Source organism: Ictidomys tridecemlineatus, chromosome 3 (assembly GCF_052094955.1).
Source record: "Ictidomys tridecemlineatus isolate mIctTri1 chromosome 3, mIctTri1.hap1, whole genome shotgun sequence".
Classification (NCBI taxonomy): domain Eukaryota; kingdom Metazoa; phylum Chordata; class Mammalia; order Rodentia; family Sciuridae; genus Ictidomys; species Ictidomys tridecemlineatus.
The window spans coordinates 126,960,997-126,984,435 of NC_135479.1; the positions used below are offsets into that span (position 1 = coordinate 126,960,997).

The 23,439-nt window shown below is 37.6% G+C and overlaps 1 protein-coding gene across 9 annotated transcripts in view; it reads right to left on the reverse strand.

The window, feature by feature from the left end:
* Mcf2l2 (MCF.2 cell line derived transforming sequence-like 2) overlaps positions 1-23,439 on the reverse strand; it is a 224,364-nt gene that overhangs the window by 162,688 nt on the left and 38,237 nt on the right. For all 9 annotated transcript variants that reach the window (XR_013436674.1, XM_021729793.3, XM_078043734.1 and 6 more), the window contains exon 3: positions 22,879-22,993. Coding sequence is in view for 8 of the 9 variants with exons in the window: in XM_021729793.3 (XP_021585468.2) it covers positions 22,879-22,993 (115 nt within the window). In the remaining variant the exon portion in view is untranslated. The remainder of the gene's footprint in view (positions 1-22,878; positions 22,994-23,439) is intronic.

Below are 23,439 nucleotides of genomic sequence, written 5' to 3' on the forward strand. Positions count from 1 at the left end.
AAAGCCCAGGACCGCATGGATACACAGCCGAGTTCTACAAGACCTCCAAAGAAGAATAATCAGCACTCTCCAATTTATTTGTGAAATAGAAAAAGAGGGAGCACTTCCAAGCTCATTCTATGAGGCCAATATCACCCTCATTCCAAAACCAGGCAAAGACACATCAAAGAAAGAAAACTTCAGATGAATACCTCAAATGAACCTGGATGCAAAAATTCTCAATAAAATTCTGGCAAATCAAATACAAAAACATATCAAAAAGATAGTACACCATAATCAAGTGGGATTCATCCCAGGGATGCAAGGTTGGTTCAACATATGAAAATCAATAAATGAATTCATCACATCAATAGACTCAAAGATAAGAATCATTTGATAATCTCAATAGACACAGAAAAAGCATTTGACAAAATACAGCATCCCCTCATGTTCAAAACATTAGAAAAATTAGGGATAACAGGAACATATCTCAACATCATAAAGGCTATCTGTGCTAAGCCCCAGGCCAACATCATTCTAAATGGAGAAAAAATTGAAGGCATTCCCTCTAAAAACTGGAACAAGACATGGATGCCCTCTTTCACCACTTATATTTAGCATAATGTTCTTGAAACACTGGCCAGAGCAATTAGACAGACAAAAGAAATTAAAAGGATACTCATAGAAAAAGAAGGACTTAAATTAGCACTATTTGCTGACAATATGATTCTATACCTAGAAGACCCAAAAAGTTCCACCAGAAAACGTCTAGTAGTTCATATACTATAAACGTCTAGTATATGAATTCAGCAAAGTAGCAGCATATAAAGTCAACACCCATAGGGGCTGGGGTTGTAGCTCAGTGTAGAACATTCGCCTAGCATATGCAAGGCCCTGGGTTCAATCCACAGTATCACATATAAGTAAATTAAATAAAGTTATTGTGTCCAACTTCAACTAAAAAATAAACATTAAAAAATGAAGTCAACACCTATAAATCAAAGTAATTGATTAAAATAAAAAATAAACATTAAAAAATGAAGTCAACACCTATAAATCAAAGTAATTTCTGTATGTCAGTGACAAATCATCTGAAAGGGAAATGAGGAAAACGTCCCCATTTACAATAGCCTCAAAAAAAAAAAAAAAGACTTAGAACTCAATGAAAGATGTGAAAGATCTATACAATGAAAACTACAGAAACCTAAAGAAAGAAATCAAGAATACCTTAGAAGATGGAAAGATCTACCTTGCTTTTGGACAGGCAGAATTAATATTATCAAAATGACAAATACTACCAAGAACACTATAGAGATTTAATGCAATTCCAATCAAAATCCAAATGGCATTCCTCATAGAAATAAAAAGAGCAATCATGAAATTCATCTGAAAAAATAAGAGACCCAGAATAGCTAAAGCAATCCTTAACAGGAAGAGTGAAGCAGGTGGTATCACTATACCAGACCTTATACTATACTACAGAGCAATAGTAACAAAAACAGTATGGTACTGGCACCAAAACAGACTGGTAGACCAATGGTATAGAATAGAGGATATAGAGAATAACCCACAAAATTACAATTATCTTATACTAGAGAAAGTTGCCAAAAACAAACATTGGAGAAAACAGAGACTCTTCAACTATTGGTTGAAGAGTCTGGGAAAACTGGAAATCCATATTCAAAAAAATAAAATTAAACTTCTATCTCTCACCATGCACAAAGCTCTTAAAGTGGATCATAGTCAAGGAGTTAAACCAGAGACACTGTGTCTAATGGAAGAAAAAGTAGGCCCTAATCTTCATCATGTGGGATTAGGCCTCAACTTCCTTAATAAGACTCCTACAGCACAAGAATTAAAATCAAGAATCAATAAATGGGATGGATTCAAACTAAAAGCTTCTTCTCAGCAAGAAACAATGAGTGAGGTGAATAGAGAGCCTACAAAATGGGAGCAAATCTTTACCACAAGCAAATAAAATACAGTACTAATCTCTTGGATAAATAAAGCACTCAAAAACCTTAACACCAAAAATAACAAATAACCCAATCAATAAATGGGACAAGGAACTGACAACACTTCTCAGAAGAGGATATACAATCAACCAACAAACATATGAAAAAGTGTTCAACATCTCTAGCAATTAGAGAAATGCAAATCAAAACTATTCTAGAATTTTCTCTAACTTCAGTAAGTATGACAGCTATCAAGAATACAAACAGCAATAAGTGTTGGCGAGGATGTGGGAGGAAAAGGCACACTCATACATTGCTGGTGGGACTGCAAATTGGTGTAGCCAATCTGAAAAGCAGTATGGAGATTCCTTGGAAAACTGGGAATGGTACCCCCATTTGACCCATCTATCCCTCTCCTCGGTCCATACCTAAAGGACTTAAAAACAGCATACTATAGGGACACAGCCACATCAATGTTTGTATCAGCACAATTCACAATAGCTAAACTGTGGAACCAACCTAGATGCCCTTTAGTAGATGAATGGATTAAGAAATGTGGCATATATACACAATGGAATATTACCCAGCAATAAAAGAAAATAAAATCATGGATTTGCAGGTAAATGGATGGTTGGAGAAGATAATGCTAAGTGAAGTTAGCCAATCCCCCCAAAACAAATTCCCAATGTTTTCTCTGATATAAGGAGAATGATTCATGGTGGTGTAGGAAGGGGGAGCATGGAAGGAATAGATGAACTCTAGATAGGGTAGAGAGGTGGGAGGGGAAGAGAAGGAGCAGGGGGTTAGAAAGGATGGTGGAATGTGATGGACATCATTATCCAAAGTACATGCATGAAGACACAAATTGGTGTGAATATACTTTATATACAACCAGAGATATGAAAAATTGTGTTCTATATGTAATATCAATTGCAATGCATTCTGCTGTCATATGTAAAAAAATCAATAAAACATTTTAACATGTGGAGATTAAATTATATGCTTTTGAATGAGAAATGGGTCACAGAAAAAGAATCAGGGGATAAATCGAAAATTTCTTAAAAACAAATAAGAGCTGAGGTACAATAGATCAAAATCTCTGGGACAGCATGAAGGTAATTCTAAGAGGAAAGTTTTTAGCATTGAATGCCTACATTAAAAAAGAAAACACAAAAACTAGAAAGATACCAAATAAATAATCTAGTGATACACCTCAAGGCCTTAGAAACACAAGAACAAATGAATTTCAAAATCAGAAAATAATTAAGATCACAGCCAATATTTAAAAAATTGAGAATTTTTTTTAAAAAAGTACTAAAAAAGCAACAAAGAATAGATTCAAAGAGAGAAGATCCAAGGCTACAAAACCAGAGATAAAAAAGGAAGTGTCATCACAGACATTTCTGAAATCCAGAGAATCATTAGGGACTATTTTGAAAATTTATACTCAAACTAGAAAGAACAGAAGATATTAACAAATTTCTAGGTGTATATGACCTACCTAAATTGGGCCAAGAGGACAGAAAAAACCTAAAAAGACCAACCAATATAAACAATGAAATGGAAGCAGCAATCAAAAACCTTCCAACAAAGAAATGCCCAGGTCCAGAAGGATTCTCAGCAGAGTTCTACCAGACCTTTAAAGAAGATCTAATGCCAATATTCCTCAAATTATAAGTGAAATAGAAAGGTGGGGAGAACACTCAAGTACATTGTTGGAAGCCACTATAACCTTGATACCAAAATCAGACAAAAACACATCAAGGAAAGAAAACATCAGACCAATATCCCTAATGACCACAGATGCAAAAATTCTTAATAAAATAAAATATTAGCAATCCACATTTAAAATATTAGCAATCCACATTAAAAAATATTAAGAAGATTTATGCCATGACCAAGTGGGTTTCATCCCAGGAATGCAAGGTTGGCTCAATATACACAAATCAATAAATGTAATTCACCGCATAAATAGAATCATGACAAGAATTGCATGATCATCTCAATAGATGAAGAAAAAGTCTGACAAAATCCAACATTCATTCAAGTTTAAAAAGCTGAAGAAACTAAGAATAGAAGGAACTTACCTCTATATCATAAAGCCTAAATTCAACAAATCCAAAGCCAACATCATAGTGAGTGAAAAAAAATTGAAAACATTTTCCTCTAAAGTCAGAAGGAAAATAAGGATGTCTGCTCTTACCACTTCTATTCCACAAAGTTCTCAAAATTCTAGCCAGAGCAATCAAGCAAGAGAAAAAAACTAAAGGGATACAAATAGAAAAAAAGTCATCAAATTATCTATTTCCTAATGACATGCTTAAACAAAGAAGACCCAAAAACTCCACCAGAAGATTTCTAGAGCTGATAAATTCATCAAAGTAGCAGGACAAATACCAACATACAAAAATCAATAGCTTTCCTATACTGCAATAATGAATCTGATTTTCAGCAGATTCTGTTCATGACAACCTCAAAACAAAAACAAAAACTTGGTAATAAGTCTACCCAAGGAGGTGACAGACCTCTGCAATGAAAACTATAGAACATGGAAGAAAGGAACTGAAGATGACCCTAGAAGATGGAAAGAATTCTCCTGTTCTTGGATAGGCAGAGTTAATATTGTCAAAATGGCCATATTACCAAAAACAATACACAGATTCATTGCAATCCAATGAATCAAAATACCAATTACATTCTTTACAGAACTAGAAAAAAATATCAATCCTAAAATTAATTTGGCAGAATAAAAGATCCAGAATAGACAAAATATTCCTGAGCAAGGACAGAAATGCTGGAGGCATCATATACCTGATCTCAAATTATACTACAGAGCTATAGTAACAAATTATAATCCATGCAAGTATGAATAAGTTAAAACGAATCCCATTATTATGTATAGCTATAATGCACTAATAAAGACATTAAAAAGAAGAGAAATATTCTTTACACTTATCAGCATGATTGTATAAAAAGGTATATATTCATAAAGCTATATAATTAAGCTTTGTGTGCTTTATGTAAATTATAATTCAGTTTAAAAACCCAAAATTAAAAAGCAGGAGTGGTAGCACACACCTATAATCCCAGCTAGTTGGGAGGCTAAAGCAGGATAATCTCAAGTTCAAAGCCAGCCTCAGCAATTTAGTGAGGGCCTATCTCAAAAAACAAAAATGATGGATTAAACAAATTCAAGATGTGACAGAGGAAAAGTATTAAAGTCTTAAAACAAAGACCTATACCTCTTGAGTGCTCAATATGGGCGCTGATCATAGGGGATAAAAGATGAACACAAGTTCTGTAATATTAACCAACATAAAGTAACATTTACAATGACGCTTATTTTAGGTAACCATAGCTACTATTTATTGAACACTGGTCATTTTTCAGACATTAATTTTTTAATCTCACTTATTAATTTAAGAAAAGATATCATCTCCATTTTACAAATAAACAAAATAGCTTGCCTGATATCACACCAGCAAACCTGGATTTTAGACTCAGTGCCTCCTGATATTAAGGCTCATGATCTGAACCTTATGCCATTGCTCCCCTTCAATTTTTGTTCCACAGCAAATCTCCCTGTACCTTGAAGCAGTTTTATTTTGTGTATTTTGTGTATTTTTTTCTTTAGAAAGTAATCATTGGATGAAGTTCTAAAGAAGCTACCAGTGCTCCTCAACAAGGTAGAGCTTAGAGAGGCTCAGCAAATATAATATAGGACACAGGCTGATCTTTGACTATAAAATCAGCAGCTGCCAGCATCTGTGGCCTCCCCACCCAAAACAAGTACATGGCATCCACAGCTAGGCTCCTCTCAGCTCCATGCAGACCAAGACTTCAGACCAAAACCACAGCTTCCTGGAAAACAGACTGTGGGACCTACTGAGACAATACCTGTGTAAGTAAAGGGCTTTGCCATCTGACATAATTGTGTATGGGTCACACGTTGGAGGACGTGTATGAATTATGGGTTTGTGTGAGCCATCACAAGCCAGGGGGTTGCTTTTCTGGGAACTCCTGGGTGAAATCCCCAGTTTGAGAATGCCCAGATTATGCTGACACCCTGCCTTAGCTCACAGCTCTAGGTTCAAGTGCAGCCGACCAGAGGTGGGCATACCTGCTAAGTAGCAAATAACTTGTTTCTCCCCATTTTCATCCTGTTTTTCTTACGAAGGTCCCATTGGGTTTCCCACCCATTTAAATAAAGCCCGCAGACTCCATTTTGGGGAGTTAGACCCAGACTCTATCAGAGCTGGTCCCCATTGGATCCTGTTTTTCACGTCTTATCTTTTTCTTAAATTTCTCATACATTTAATATTTCTAATCTGACTCACCTGCCTTAGCCCTGGGAAACTGAGTAAACATCACATGGATCAAGACAGTCCCAGTTCAGAAGAAGAAAGAATGAGTCATGATAATGACTTTAAAGCTAGCCCTCCCATAAGGGGTACCTGCTAAACAGCACTCAGAAGTATCAACTACTTTTTTTTTTCTTCACTCTCTCTTGCTCAACAAAGGCATCCAAACTTCAACTTAAGCCAAAGGCACAGGAAATAGGATTTCTGACCAAGGAATTTCTTTAGGTAACATTCGGTTGTTTTAATATATTTTGTTCTTTTTAACACTAAGGTCCTAAAGTGTGCTGGACAATTGCACATATACTGTTTAATGTGATCTTCACAGTCACTCTCTAGGGTTCGTGATGACATTTTCATTTTATAGATAAGAGCCTGAGAGATGTTTAGAAAAAACAATAACTTGCCCAAACTTATATTCTACTATGGAGAATTAAGACTCAGCTAAAGTCTTCAGACTCAGACCAATGTTAAAGTCACAAAATTCATGCAGTCTTTTTATGGAAAACATTTTAACACTAGATTCATTTTTCAATCTTGGTAGTTCCTCTATAACAAATACAAAGGACCTTTGATAAACCAGTGTGACTTTTTTTTTTTTTTTTTGGTAGTAACAGGTTATGCAGTATGGGTTATTGAAGCCATGAGCTTTGCTATTGAGCTCCACCCCAGACCTTTTTATTTTTTTATTTTGAGACAAAATCACACAGAGTTGCCCAAGCTGGCCTCAAATTTGCAATCTTTCTACCTCAGCTTTCCAGATTGAGATTATAAGCATGTGCCACCAAGTCTGAGCTATCTGACAATCTCACCAAATGTAAATATATACCTGTAAAAGATTGAGCTAAATGTATTCTGACTCCAAAATACCAGAGAAGATTTGTGGTGGGTCAGGTATTTCTTTTCTTAATTAAACTCTGATATTAACATATTTTCCTATGCTTTGACTTTTTTTTTTTTTTGTAAGCTAGGTATAGACAATGTTCTGGTTAACTGAAATCTTACTGTATTGTCATAAGAATTGAGTCAAATGTGGTGATGAACCATCTCGTGTGACTTGGACTGAGGAGTTCCTATGACACACTCCTGTTGATGTTAAATCCAAAAGTCTCAAGAAAACCAAGATGACTGGTAACCCTTATTCAAACACCTACTTCCAAGCACTATCATGACCCTACTGGCATACTGCCTGTGGAGCTTCTTACTGAAGGAAATCAAACTACTATTTACATTTATTGACAGTTACTCTGTGATCTTAAGTAGATGTAAAAATTACCTTTTGAGTAGTGCAGCTCAGTGTATAGGAATTAAAACAATTAGTGTACAATTGTGTTTTTTTACATGGTGTTTTTTATTTAGTTATTTTTTGTGGTGCTAGGGATTGAGCCCATGGCCTTGTGCATGCAAGTATTATTTTTTTAAGTATTATTTTAATTCAGAAATAAGGTATTCACCATGCTTTATAGTCTTGTGGGATTCTCTTGGCATCTTCATTTGCAAAATGATATAACAACACAAGCCAGTTTTAAATACTCCTTCAGAGTTGTTCTAAACTCGCTAATTCTATCTAGTAACTTCAAGTCCCTAGGGATCATGGATGTTCTTCTACAAATTCAGCTGAACATTTTAGAGTTTGGAAGAGATTATATTTCCAAATTAAGTGTGGAAGACACAAAGGACAATTTTTAATCTCTTGAATATTTCAGAATCTTCATTTTACCTTGCCTTTTCCCACAACTTCAAATCTTACCTTACTTTATCTTTTGCTATATTCTTCAATGTCTCATCCTCAGTGGAGAGTGACTTCCCACATTCTCTGTAGGAGAACTAAAGGATCTGACTTAGAATGGCCTAAAGGCTGTGACTCCAGTGTTCCCCTCGTAGTAACGGCATTCCCTGCCCAAACCATTGAAGAGATTTAGATGTGCTCCTGTTGCACAGGCAAACCAGAAAGAAAAGTGCACTGAGGAAGATCAAAAACTCTTGGGGAGCTGGGGTTTCGGCTCCATCAAAGAAACTGTATTTAGATACACTATCAGAAGAGAATATTTTTGAAATAGGAATCTTGTAAACTATAAAATCACCAACCTTGACCACTAGATGCAAGATGCAAGCAGTAGCTCTATACAAAGCTACAGGCAGTGGGGCTGGGGAATAAGAACCAAAAACCTTTCAGCTTCAAGAAGATAAGCCACAGACTAGGAGAAAATACTTGTATATGACATGTCTTATAAAGGATTATAATCCCAAATATACAAAGAACCCTTAAAATCTGGCAATAAGAAAACAAACAACCCAATTAAAAGTGGGCAAATGATATGACCCTCACCAAAGAAGTTATACAGATGTATGAAAAGATGTTTAATATCACATGTCATTTGGGAACTGCAGTTTAAAACAATAATGGTGGGGGGAAGGAAGAATAAAAGTTCATTGGTTAGACAAACAGGAAATGAAGGGAAAGGAGGTGGGAATAAGAAAGACAGTAGCAGTAGAATGAATCAGAGGTAACTCTCCTATGTTCATATGTGAATACACATTATATACAACCATAACAATGGGACCCTAATTAGAATAAGTTACACTCCATATATGTATAATATGTTAAAATACACTCTATTGTCAGGTATATCTAATAAAAAGCAACAACAACAACAACAATAAAACAATAATGGATACTACAACGTACTACTAGAATGGTCAAAATCCTAAATATTGACACCACCAAATGCTGGGAAGGATGTGGAACAACAGGTACCCTCATTTAGTGCTACTGGGAATGCACAAAGGTACAGCCACTTCGGAAGTTTCTCACAAAATTAGACATACCATATGATCCATCAATCAGGCTCCTTGGCATTTACCCAAATTTGAAACAAACAAACAAACAAACATGTCTACACAAAAACTGGCATGTGGATGTTTATAGAAGCTTCACTAACAATTGCCAAAACTTAAAAGTAATCATGATGTTCTTCAGTAGGTGAGGGGACAAATACACTGTGGCAACTCAGACCCTGGGAAATTACTCATCACTAAGAAGAAATGAGCTCAGCCCCAAAAAGACATGAAAGAAACTTAAATGCATATAACTAACTGAGAAACTTACATACTACATAACTCTAACTTTATGGCATTCTGGAAAAGACAAAATTATGGAGACAGTAAAAGAATCAGTGGTGACTAGAGTTGGGGGAGGTAAGGATGAATAGGCAGAGCACAAGGGAAGTTTAGAACAGGAAAACTGTTCTGTATTACTCTACAATGGCAGACACATGTCATTACACATTTGTGAAAACCTAGAGAATATACCTCACCAAGAGTAAGCCCTGTATAAACTAATGGGCTTTAGATGGTGTGTCAGTGTAACCATCAATTGCAAAAAATGTACCATTCTAGTGGGAGATGCTGATGGTGGGGGACTTTGTGCAGGTGCAGGGGAAGAGGGTATATGAAGAATCTCTGCTTTACACACATTTTTCTGTGAACCCGAAACTATTCTGAAAAATAAAGCATATCCTTTTTAAAAAAACTTTTTAGATAATGAAAATTCCTTCAAAAAATTAGTCATGAAGGGGGGAAAAACCCTAAAGCAAAGCTCTTTGACCTATTTGTTTTAAGAATTTCACATCTTCAAACATACATTTGGAAGTAAGGGGAAGTGGTGAAGTAGACAGCTTAAGTTGGAAGCTAATAAAACAAGAACAGAAATGAACTTCTTAACATATAAAAAAGGAAAGAGTTGATTGGAGACAAAATTGTATGATAAATGTAATCTAGATTATAAAATAGCCAAGGGATGACGTATTTGAACAATAAAAAAATTAGGCAGTGAATAATACCAAGAAAATAAATAAAATAACAGGGTGTGGTGGCACATGTCTGTAATCCCAGAGATTCAGAGGCTGAGGCAGGAAGATTGCAAGTTCAAAGTCAGCCTCAGCAACTCAGTGAAGCCCTAAGCAACTTGGCAAGACACTGTCTCAAAATAAAAAAAATAAAGGGCTGGCAATGTATTTCAGTGATAAAAGACTCCTGAATTCAAGCTCTGGTATCAGAAAGAAAGAAAAGAAAAGAATAAGAGAATGAAAATAAAAAAGTAAAAAGGATCAAAAAGAAAGTGGTTCAAATGGAAGCAAGACAAAAAATAGCCAACAGACATATACTTGGGTTCCCTAAAAAACTAAAATAAAACAATGATACAGAAATAATAGTTAAAAATCCAATCCAAGAAAACTTTCCCCAAACAAAATCTACTCATACCTGATCTAGCAAGTATAAGGGAAAGTCAACCTGAATTGACCAACTCTACTATGCATCTAAGGAAAATTGTTAGGCCTATCCTGGGCACCTCCAGGTAAATGATGAAATAATTTACCAGAATAAGAAAAACAGGCATAGTGCTTCTCAAAGCAACATATAAATTATGGCAAGGATAGGACAACATTCCAGAACAACACACAAAGTCTGAATCAAGAATTTTATATCCCAATAGATGAATTTGGCCTTTAAGTATGGGGGTAATAGAAAAAGTTATAATATGCAGAAACTCCAGGAATTTTGTGCCTCTGAGCCCTTTTCGAAGAATCTAGTAGAAGCCAAACTTCATCCAACAGATAGGCTTGAAGAAACATCAGCAACATTATCAATTTAATATAATGGCAGGTCTGATGCCAAATGTGACAGAAGAATAATAAACACAAATAATGTAAGTTAAAATATTGGAGGGGAAAGGCCAGAGGAAGAGAAAAGCATAAGTTCATTGATTATTGCACAGGCAACAGGTGGAAGTCAAAGAATATTACTGAACCTGAAAAAATATTACTTTACCAGATAGGTAAAGTTAAACTTAAAAATAGAGATGAAGGGCATTTAAAAACGTTTAAATACAAGGACAAAATTTTGAATCTCCTTAAACACCAAAAGAAGTTAAAGGTAAAAAATAAAAAAGAAAAAATATATAGAAATGTAGTAATAATAACATATTTAGTAGTCATAAAAGAATGACAAAATTGAGGCCAAATGTATCTGTTATATCAATAAATATGCAAGGGTTTAACTCACTTGTTATAAGAAAAAGATTTTTAATTTAACTCACAAAGTAAGACCTACAACATATAATAGAAAGATCCAAAGAACAAGTAATTCAGAGGGCTGGGAATGTACCTCGGAGGTACAGTGCCTGCCTACTGTGTACAAGGGCCTGGGTTCAAACCCCAGCAAATAAAAACAATAGCAAGAGGTTTTAGTCTTGATATCAAATAAAATTTCAAGCCATAAAGTATTAAACACAATAAAAACACTTTCAATGCTAACAACCACAATTTACAATGATAATACAACAGCTAGAATATCTATATATCAAATGACATAATAACCAACTTTTTAAGGCAAAACTATAAGAGGTACAAGGAGACATATAGAAGCATAGTTTAAATAGGAGATTTTAATATACCACTTTCAGTGAAAAACAGAGCAAATAGATATCAATAAGGTTGTAAAAGACTTAACACAAGGAAGATCTAATGAATATATTATGCTTTACATCCTCATAATAAAAGATTCATCTTTATCTAAAATACACATGGAACCTTCACAGAAAATAATCACTTGAAAACACTTCAAGTTTAAAAGACTTCTGTTAGACAACTCTTCAGCAAGACAAAGCAAAATCTTAGCATCTCTAAAATAGAGTAATAACAAAAGCTCTAAATATCAGAATTTATGTAAGAGCAGATTTAAAGCAGCAAGCAGAGAAAATTTAAGCCTTAAACACATCCATAAAGAATGAAAACTCGGGGCTGGGGATGTGGCTCAAGCGGTAGTGCGCTCGCCTGGCATGCGTGCAGCCTGGGTTCGATCCTCAGCACCACATAAAAACAAAGATGTTGTGTCCGCTGAAAGCTAAAAAATAAATATTAAAAATTCTCTCTCTCTCTCTAAGCAACTCAGGGAGACCCTGATTCTAAATAAAAACAGGGCTGAGGATATACCTCAGTGGTTGACTGCCCCTGAGTTCAATCCCAGGTACCAACTCCTCTGGAAAAAAAAAAAAAAAGACTAAAAACAGAAATTAATAGAGAACAGAAACATCAGTAGGTCTAATTAACAAATCATATTCCCATATCTTTAAATTTGCAAAACAACCTTCTAGATAACTTAATAAGGAAAAAGAGGATGGAGATTGAGAAAGGAGGATAAGAGAGAGAAGACAGTAGGTGAGGGAGGAGAGGGACCAAAGCACTGGTATACAAAATAAGAAATGGCAAGGGGAACTGAAAAACAAGAAATTCAAAATTCCCAAGAAAGTCCTTTGCAGACCTCTATGCAAATAAATTTGAAACTCTAGACATAAATAATTTCCTTTAAAAAAAGTACTGTTTACCAAAATGGACCTCATCAGAAATGTAATGCTTAAACAGTTTCAATTTAGAAGAACGTCATCAAGGCCCAGAAGGTTTCACAGGGGAATTCTACCTGATCACCAGGGACCACAAAAAATTATTTCAGATCTTTAAAAAAAATGAAAAAAATAACTTTAAGATACTATTTATGAAGCATATATGAGATTGACATCTAAACCTAATATGGCAGAAAAAAATAGAATTGTTAGTTCAAGGACATAATGGTAGAGAGATCCTATTTATAATAGCAACAAAAGATATAATACTTAAAATTAAACTTAACAAATATAAATGTACAAAACTATGCCAGGAAAAATTTTACACACTCCTGGAAGATAAAAAAGTGGATTTGAACAAACGGGAAGACATTTCTTCTTGATAGGGCAATTCTAACACCAGAAAGATGTCACTCTTTCCCCAAGTTAATATATAAATTTAACAATGACAAGACCAACAAGATGTTTCCTTCTTTCTTCTTTTTCTTCTTTTTTTTTAAAAAATGGAACTGTACACATAGGAAACAAAAAGGACAATGAGGGAAACATTGGAAAACTAAAGCTTAAGGGGGTGGGGAGGGGCCAATTAATCCTATCAGATATTAAACATAATTAAATCCTCTATAATTGAAATTACTCATGAATAGACAGACCAATTGACTCTCGAATCACTGAGGTAAGGATTTTTAAGTTAATGATGCTCCAGTAACTGAATAGCCATTTAGAAAAAAATACATACACTCAGCATTATGCTTCATACCACACAGAAATAACCAAGTGCACCAGAGCTAACTGCAGAAAAAGCAAGCACTCGAAGACACATGAAAGCATGGATGAACTACTGCACCACCTCAGGGTGGGAACTTTCTGACAATTACTCAAATTCCAGACATAATCAAAGAAAAAAATGACACATTTGATGACAAACATTTCACAGGACAAAATATATCCCTAAGCAAAGTAAAAGTGAGGTAAAAATACATGTGACAGGCATCACAAACAACAAGTTGATGTCTGTAACACATGAAGAACTTTTAGAAACTCAGAGGAAAATAAAGCTCAAAAAGGCAATCAAAACAGGTAAGAATATTGGGCTGTGGCTGTGGCTCAGTGGTAGAGCATCTGCCTCGCACATGTGAGGCACTGGGTTCCATCCTTTATTTATTTATTTACCACATAAATAAATAAAGATTTTTTTTTAAAAAAGCAGGAATATAAACAAATGACTATATATGTATATGTATATATATTTTATATATATATATACTAGACTGGATACACACACACACACACACCTATGTGTGTGTGTGTGTGTGTGTGTGTGTGTGTGTGTGTGTGTATGTGTGTATTGTTGGAGGGAAGAAATAACCAAAGAGAAAAAATATAATCTAAACCTAGAGAGAATTGAATCTGGGTTGAAGGCTTATGAGAAAGAAGGAAAAGGTTTGGAATTGCAAACTTATAAAGCATAAAAACAAAATTCTAAAAGCTTCCCATGGGAAGAAAGAAACAGCTTATGTATGTAGGAATGAGACTCAGATCTTTGTGAGAATGATCCACCTTGTTATCAGTAACATCAGATGCTACCAGTGAATGGATCGGTGATATTTTACATAAAAATTTCCATACCAACCGGATTGCTGTCAAATGTGAGGACAGAATGTAGCCTTTTTCAGACATTCAAGATCTTGTTAACTGCATTAACCATATGCCCTTTCTAAAAAAGAAATAAACTAAAAATATTTCAATAAAATGGAATAACAAAAGAAAGGACCTTACTAGAATGAATAAAAAAGCAATCCTAGGTGAAAAACTTGCCACAGGTCTAGACAACAGCCATCCTGAATTATAAGAAGATTGTCTTCAAGGGCTGGGTTGCAGCTCTGTGGCAGAGCACTTGCTTAGAATGTGTGAGACACTGAGTTCAATTCTCAGCACCATGTATAAACAAATAAAATAAAGGTCCATCGACAACTAAATATATATATATATATATATATATATATATATATATATATATATATATATACTTTTTTTTAAAAAAGAATGCCTTCAAGAAGAAAGTAATACACCACACAAATCCTATAGTAAGTAATACTGCAATGAACACACATGCTACTCCTATAGATAAGGAAAAAAGAAAGGCTACTAGAAATGCCAGGGGAAAAGGCACCTAGGAAAGTCAGTCTGAATCTGAAATGAAATAAATTATGGCATGAGTTTGAGCAACTGATAAAGCCTAAGAAAAGAGAATCCTTTTTACCTGAACATTGGTAGCATCCTCCATGAGTGACATAGGTTCAATGACACTGAATTACCGCTCTCTCAAGAGGTACACACAATGTACATCAGATAGTGTGTATAAATGCATTTTACTGATTTGGGTTATTCAGAATCAACTGATTAGCCGGGTGGGGTGGAGCACACCTATAATCTCAGCAATTTAGGAGGCTGAGGCAGCAGAATCACAAGTTCAAGGCCAGACTGGGCAACTTAGAGTAACTTTGAAAGTTTAAAAGTTGTAAAAGGGCTGAAGGTATAGATTAGTGGTAGTGTGTTTGTCTAGCATACATAGACTCTGGGTTCAATCTTCAGTACTGGGGCAAAAAAAGGAATTAATCTATGGTCAAAGAAAAATCCATCTGTAGAATAATGTAAATACATTATAAATCTTTGCAGTGAAAAGAAAATGCTGCATAAGAACTTGGAAAATGTGCATACAACAAAATGGAAACATACAGTTGAAAATCAGTAGATACTGTCTAAGGTAAATGGATCATGAAGAAGAGGTTTAAATTTTAATGGTAAAACTAATAACTAACAAAAATCAGGGATAAGCAGGTAGGAGGAGAAAGAAAGCATCATATTTTAGAAAGCGCATTTTTCAATCTCAAGATATTGTGTAAAGTTGATAAATCAAGAAATACAGACATAATGCAAGTTAGCATCACAGAGAGAATCACCATCAGATCATCTGAAAGCTTCGTGATGCGGTGGAGTAGCACTGAGACTGGAACCAGAAAATCCAAGTCCTCATCTCAAACCTAAACTTCGTCCTTTAGCAGCTTGTGCATTACACGGGTCCCTCCTTCTTTCTGCCTATATCCACTTTGTAGGTGATATTAAACTACATCAGTAGTTCTACAAATGTGGTTCCCCAGACCAGCAACATCTCCTGGGAATGTGTTAGAAATACAAGTTATTTGGCCACACCCAAGACTTCCTGAATCAGAAACCCTGATATTTACTCTCTCATTTGGTACAGGAAAAGTCTGTTGACCTTTGATCTAGACTACTCTGATCAACAGCACCAAATGTACATCTTTACTAAATCAATGTAATGTTTATCATTCCAGTGAAGTATGTAAAGATAATTCAATCAGAAAGGTGCTTGTGGTAATGCACTGGCCCCTTTAATAAATGTGTGGACTATCTACAACAATGGTACAAATATCTTCCTTCCCCGTTATTCTTGGGACTCCATAATGATAATAAATAATAAGTAGTAAAAACATATAATAACTAATAAATAAGTAAACAAGTACTGTAAGCTAACACACAGTAAAAGATCTAGTCTCTCTGGCTCATAGTCTTGGGACATTTTATTGACCATTCAGTAACTGGTATATTTTTAAAAAAGCAACACTGTGCAGTTTTATAGCTAATAACTCACTTAATATCTTTCTCAGTTGCATCTCAGTTCCTCAGACCACCTCATCATCATAACTGCTCACATCTCATACATAGGAGAGGAGGCTGATTGTAATGGAACATAGCAATTATGTTCATAACTGAAAACGCCACTAAGACCAAATCCCAGATACTCACAATCCTCAGCACCCACAAATTCAAGGAAAAGGTTGAGCTCTGAATTTCTAAAGAAGCCTAAATGAAACATGTCATAAAGGGGAAAGTAGGTTTCTATCCCAACAGGATGGGTGACTCAAAGGCAGGATGCGGTGAAGGTCTTCCAAACACAACTGCCTGCAAAATGAACAAAGAAAACTACCATATGCACACAGGTTATTCTACTAGGAACAGTAGGTGAAGACCTCAAGCTCTTTCTGCTAGGACAGAAATATAGCATATTACATTTGTTTCTGCCCTTTATATAATTTACTCAAATTCTTGGTTGCCAATGGCATTTATTCATTATAGACCCATGGGGTGCTCTCTAAATTCAAGCCTCAGTCAGGTTCTGAAGTCTGGCCTCTCAGGCATCCTTTCTGAGGCTGCTAAGCAAATCTGCCCACTTTGGGCTATGCAGCAGCCCAACAAGACGACCCTCTCTAGACCTCTATGCTTAGTTCTCTAATGAATTAATCAGTCTCCCCAACTTTTCAGAGTATAGTTTCACAGCCTGTCCCAGGAAAAACATACTTCACCCTAGCCATTCAATCAAAGCAGCACTTTTGCCCATTAGTACTATTCAAAATGACTTAAAAACAGGGGCTTTTCCATGGTGTTCATTATGGTAAGAGGCCCAGACTGGACTCACTTCTCTGATGAGAATGGTTTCTAAAGCTGAGAAAGTGTTATAATCCCATGCAGTCTTTCAATACAAAGGAGAAAGTCTTAGTATCACAGGTCAAATAATAGCACTGCTCTCCTAGCCTTTCCTAAAGAACAAATATCAGACCACATTCTAGGCCACCTGTCATAAAAGAGTGAGAGATTCATCCCAAAGACTATTCATTATACTTTATGTGGGGAAAACACATGAAGGAAAATTGTTCTAGCTTAAATAGGTCCTTGACCAGATTCATTATAGAAAAAGTCCTTGTGAAATAGCAAATGTTATGGTTTGGATCTTAAATGTCCCCCAGAGGCCTAGGTGTCAGAGGCTCAGACACTGGCCTGAGGCCTTATTGGGAAATGGTAGAATCTACAGGAGCTGAGACCTAGTGGAAGGAAGTTAGGGCCTTGGAGGGAGATATTGGACCCCTGGGCCTTTCCTCTTTCTTTCTCAGCTGTGAGGTGAAACCTCTTCTGTCTTCCACGTGCTCCCTGCCATGATGTACTGCCTTGCCACAAGCCCAAAGCTACATGGTCAAGCAACTATCTCTGAAACAATGAGCCAAAATAAAGCCTTCCTCCTTATAAATGGTTTACTTCTAGTATTTTGTCACAGCAATAGAAATTTGAAATGGCCAATAATGAAATTAACAATGTAAAGAAATATGACTCTTGTACTGTCTAACAAAAGTAATTAATCTAATTCCTAATAATGAACTTAGAACTGTGAATAAAACAAGGACACTGAATAGAGAAAGAGCAATAAAAACCCATACTTAAATTATACTAATGCTGATTTGGGGACAAACAAATGTGATTTAAAATAGTTACTATTGCTGTGGTTCAGAATGTGTTTCCAATTTTTTTAAACAACCTGGCTACAGATGTAGCCCCAGGCTGCATGTTCTTAAGTGGCACTATCTTGCTTGTTGGTGAGCTTTTAGTTACTGTAACAAAATACCTGAGATAACCAACTTATAAGAAGAAAGGTTCACTTTGGTTCACAGTTGTAGAGGTTCCCCACATTCTCCACTACCCCACCTTATCCAGAAGCTAAGTCTGATTCCAAGTTTTCTTCTCCACACATTTTGAATGCCTGTTCCATATCACCATAGCTTCTCCTCTCCAAGCTCAATGACCCTCACCCTGGCTGTGCAAGGGAATGGCCTAAATCCAGAAAGCATGATTTAATCGTTCTGGATTCTGGTCTGGGAATCTGGAGTTTTAAAAAAAAACCCAGGTGATTTTAACATGCAGCCAAAGTTAAGAACCATTGTCCTAGGATGACTTTGATAAGGGAGAGCCAGGAATATCAGTAAAATAAAACACAGTGAAACCATCAAAACCCAAATGAGGCCTCAAATCCACTCACCCAAACATGTAAAGGCAACAGATGCAACTGCAGGACTCCTGCTACAGCCTCTCTCCCTCCTCCACCATGTCCCTCTCACCAGTACCCACCTTTCCTGTCACCCCTTTCAAGCCAGTCTTCTGGCCACCACGTTCCATTCTGCACCTATCCCCATGTAGAAGCCCCTAGTTGTCCTCCCTGCCTCCTTGTCCTTGCTCCCTCTGGCCCATTCTGAACAGCACCACCAAATCAGTCTGCTCACGGCTCCCTTCCTGGACCCTCCAAAGGCCTTTTCTTGTTCCTGTGCCTCAGTTCCTCAACTCGGTGGTAAAGGCCTTGCCCAATCTGTTCCCGGCTGTCTTCTTGGCTCTAATGTCTCACTCCTATGTAAGACGGAGCCTCATCACTCTGTTCCAGTCAACTTTGGTGGGCTGTAATTCCCCCCCTTCAAAATGCTCTTCAAACTTCAAAATCCAAGGGAAACAGAAATACAAGGTAAGTCACTTGTCCCAGATTACAGTTAGTAAGCAGTAGGATTTGGATTTCTTCCCCTCACCCACTGAGGTTGAACCCTGGGGAGACTTAACCCTGAGCTATATATCCCCAGCCCTCTTAAGACAGTGTCTCACCAAGTTGTGGAGGCTGGCTTTAAACTTACAATCCTCCTGTCTCAGCCTCCTGCTCACTGAGATTACAGGAGTGCACCACATGCCCAGCCAGGATCTGGGTTTCAGTCCAGGTTTGGTCTGTATCCAAGCCTTTTAGACCCATTCTCTTTTTGGAATGTTGCCCTCTGTATCTACCTGTGGAGACCATTCCATCCTTCAAGGCCATTTCATTCCTGAAGTTTTCACTGTTTAAAGAGACTTTTTCTGTCTTCTGAATTTCTATCTTAAGAGATTTTTTCTGTCTTCTGAGTTTCTATACTACCTTAATTACAATTTTACAAAACATCATGACTACAAGGTTATGTGATGAGTTTCCTAAGGCTGAAGGCATTGTCTCATGGTCTTTTGATTTTTATAAAACCACGCATAGCTCTCCACACCCTGGGCACGCAATAGAGACCTGGTGAAGCCTTTCCACATTCTCCACGCCAGCCCCAGTGGGAGATCCTTACTAACTTCAGGCACAGAGACCCTGTCCCTGCCCTGAGCACCTTGCCACTTTCCTATTCTATTGTATCCATTTTCCCATTCAATACCACAAGTCCTCTGCCAACTGCCTATAAAATATTTTGCAACCTGGGAAGGGCTCTGCCATCTGGTAACTAGGCAACCACCAGGAAGATGCAAATCATGATAAATAGGAGTCATAAAACCAAGGACAGCTGGTTAGTTCTCTGGAGCCTGAACCATAAAATGGAAATCAATGTTTGGGTCAAATTCTCCTTTCAGGCCTTCTTCCCTGTGTCTCTGCTTTATGTTGAAAGGAACAAGAGGTGGGGCCACAAGCAGGAGTGAGCAAAAGCCAGGAAAGGGACAGGGGCAAAACTGGTCTGATGGCTACTCTCTCAAGAGACAGCATTCTAGGAAATAATAGTCCTCGTTTACAAGAAATTATACAAGGAGCACAAAGCAGAAAAAAGAAGGGAGGCAAAAACAGTAGCCCCTTACTCAGTCACCTCTTCTACCTCTGCAAGGAGGCAGTTACAACCCTCCTTGCTTCTCTCTACCTGGGTTCAGATGGCACTAACATGCTGTCCTCGGCATGTTTTGCAAAAGGTGGCAAGTACAAGATGAATTTTACCCATTCAGTTTAGCACTGGATATACCTAGGGAATTAGGAAAATTGGAGGGTGAGTCTAAAACAAACAGGAGAGTAGGGACCCCTTTCACCCAGTGCCCACATCGCTGGCCACTCTCATTCTTACTGCTCACATCAAAGGAGAAGTTGCTAACAGGAGGAGTCATTGTCCTGAAATGTAACTGGGTCCAAGAGGAAGTCCAAGTTCAACTCCCTAAATCCCTGGGAGGTGAAGGCAGGAGTGAGGAGTCAGAGTGCCCCCTTTGACCATACAGCCAATGCCTTCTTTTTTTCTCTCTCCTTTAAAAAATTTGTTCTAATTAGTTATACATGACAGCAAAATGCATTTTGATTCATTGTACACAAATGGAGTGCAACTTTTATTTCTCTGTTTGTACACAATGTGGAGTTGCACCATATGTACAGACATATATGTACCTAGATATCTCATTCTACCATCTTTCCTACTCCCATCCTCTTTGCCCAATCTAAGTTCCTCCATTCTCCCCCTCACATACAACCATTATGGATCAGCATCCACTTATAAGGGAGAACATTCAGCCTTTGGTTTTTTAGAATTGGCTTACTTTGCTTAGCATGATAAGCAAATGCCATAATTTCATTCTCTTTTAAAGCTTCTTTATCCATTCATCAGTTGAAGGGCTTCTAGGTTACTTCCACAGTTTAGCTTTTGTGAATTGAGCTGCTATGAAACATCCAACGCCTTCTGTTTGGAATGAGTCATTGTCAAAGCTGGAAATCCCACCAACACTACTCCAGAAGCTATCATGTGTCAGACACTGTTCGAGGGCTGGAGATCAAACATGAAAACAAAGCAAAAAAGGCACTGATCCCACTCTTGAGAAGTTTACAGTCTCATGGGAGATGTAGAAATAATTTCCACTGACTACGGTGTTCTACAGGCAGAAGCTCAGATTCTGTGGAAATCAACATAAAAGAGTCTATGAGAGCAGAAATGAATCAGAAGAGACAAGCTCTGAAGAGATGAGGTCAGAGCTGAGGGCCACAAATGAGGAGGAGTCAGTATCTTGGGGGAGGAGGGGAGAGAGAAGGTGTTCCTCACTGTGAACTACGGTGAGTGAAGCCCAGAAGTTATGTGACACCTTCTCTCCAAGCAACAAAGGATGTCCTCAAACACTCTTATGTCTGCATTAATTCAGAGTGAAGGATGAAATGGTGAAATGCAATTTAAGTGTTGAACTTTAAAAATAAACCCATCACCACCTCTGAAGAAGAAAGATGGATAAAAGAGAACAAAGAAAAAGCCATTTGAGAGTGGGTTTCATAATTCAATCAACATTGCACTCTCCATGGTGGGATCAGACTCCAGATGGCCCTCTAGTCATAAAGCTGGTGTTTACCCCTAAATCATATATAAGGCAGATGGGAAGCCAGTGCAAGAGCACATACATGTCTGTTGTGTAAATTCTTAACAACGCTCATTAAGTAAGAGATGATGTCACAGGCAATAAATCCCAGGAGGGCAGGCCTTTCCTGGCCAGGCCGGCCATGCAGGACAGGGCACCCAATGCTGTCTAGAATCAGGTCTTGGACCTCATTCCCAGCTGCGCCTCTGTGAAACGCAGCGATCAATATGAGCTCCTTCCCAACCCTCTCCCTTAAAGACTTGGGTACATGGGAGGCCCAAATGTGAGACCTGGGCAGGACGAGGCAGAAGTAGCAGATGCCAGAAAACATTTCTGTCATGAACTGAGCAGTTTTTATCATTGTCTTTTTCATTTCCTTGCTCTATGACTTAGTTTCATCATCAGACAATGACAGTGATCAATTCTGCCCTAATGCTCTTATTTAGGAAAGAAAAATTAAATAGCTCCTTGACATGGTTTGTGCTCCTTCAGCAATGGTCATATGTCCCAGCAATGTGATCCAGAAAGCTAGAATAACCCTCGGCTGGAGTAGAGGGCCTGATTCCACCCAGGGAGCATGGGCTGATTCATCAGTTTTTCATTCATTCTACAGTGGTTTTAAGGACTGCCCACAGGCAGCACAGTCAACACTAATACCTGTTCACTTTTCTTTTTCTTTCTTTTCTGTTTCTCTTTTTATTCTCTTCCTTCCTTCCTTCCTTCCTTCCTTCCTTTCTTCCTTCCTTCCTTCCTTCCTTCCTTCCTTCCTTCCTTCCTTCTTTTCTTTCTTTGTGTATATGTGTGTGCCAGGGATTGAACCCAGGAGCACTTAACCTCTGATCCACATCCCCAGGCCTTTTTATAATTTAATTTAGAGATAGGGTCTTTCTAAGGTGCTTCGGGCCTCGCTAAATTGCTGAGGCTGGCTTTGAACTGTGATCCTCCTACCTCAGCCTCCCAAGCCACTGGGATTACACACATGCACCACTGTGCCCCACTTGCCAATATTTTCTAATTTCTTTCCACATCTGTTGTTCCTAATTGATGGGCCAGAGATACTGGCCTAGTTACATGCCAATGCAAACTGTGCTGTTGGAAGGCTCCACCTCATTCCAGGCCTGCCACATGGCAAATGTGGAGCAAGGCCCATGACTGAGAAAGTAGCAGAACACCATATTCAGCTCACCTGGGGATGCTAGTCAGGTAGGTCATGACATTCAGGAAGTCCTCCTCTGGGATGTGTTTAAATCCCACAAACTCTGGAAAAGTGATGATGGGGGCACCATCCTTCCCTCGGCCTCCTGCAACAAAAATGAGTGGTCAAGACATTAGCAAAATGTGTTCATGTCACTCCTCTGCAAGTCAGAGATGTCATATCAAATCAGGAGAGATAATGTTGGCCTCCCCCTTTCTACCTATGTTATCTCAGACTGGAATTTGGAAGAAATTAACACTGAACTATTTTTTGGGGGGTGGTTCAGGAATTGAACCCAGGGTTCCCTAGCCACTGAGCCACATCCCCAGCCCTTTTTTATATTTTACTTTGAGACAGAGTCTTGCTGAGTTGCTTTGGGTCTCGATAAGTTGCTGAGGCTGGCTTTGAACTTGCAATCCTCTGGCCTTAGCCTCTTAAACTGCTGGGATTATAGGTGTGCACTACCAGGCCTGGCAAAACTGCACTATTTTAAGTAGGTCTCTCTTCCCCTTCATGCTTGCTCAGCAGCACCATAAGAATTCAACTTGAATC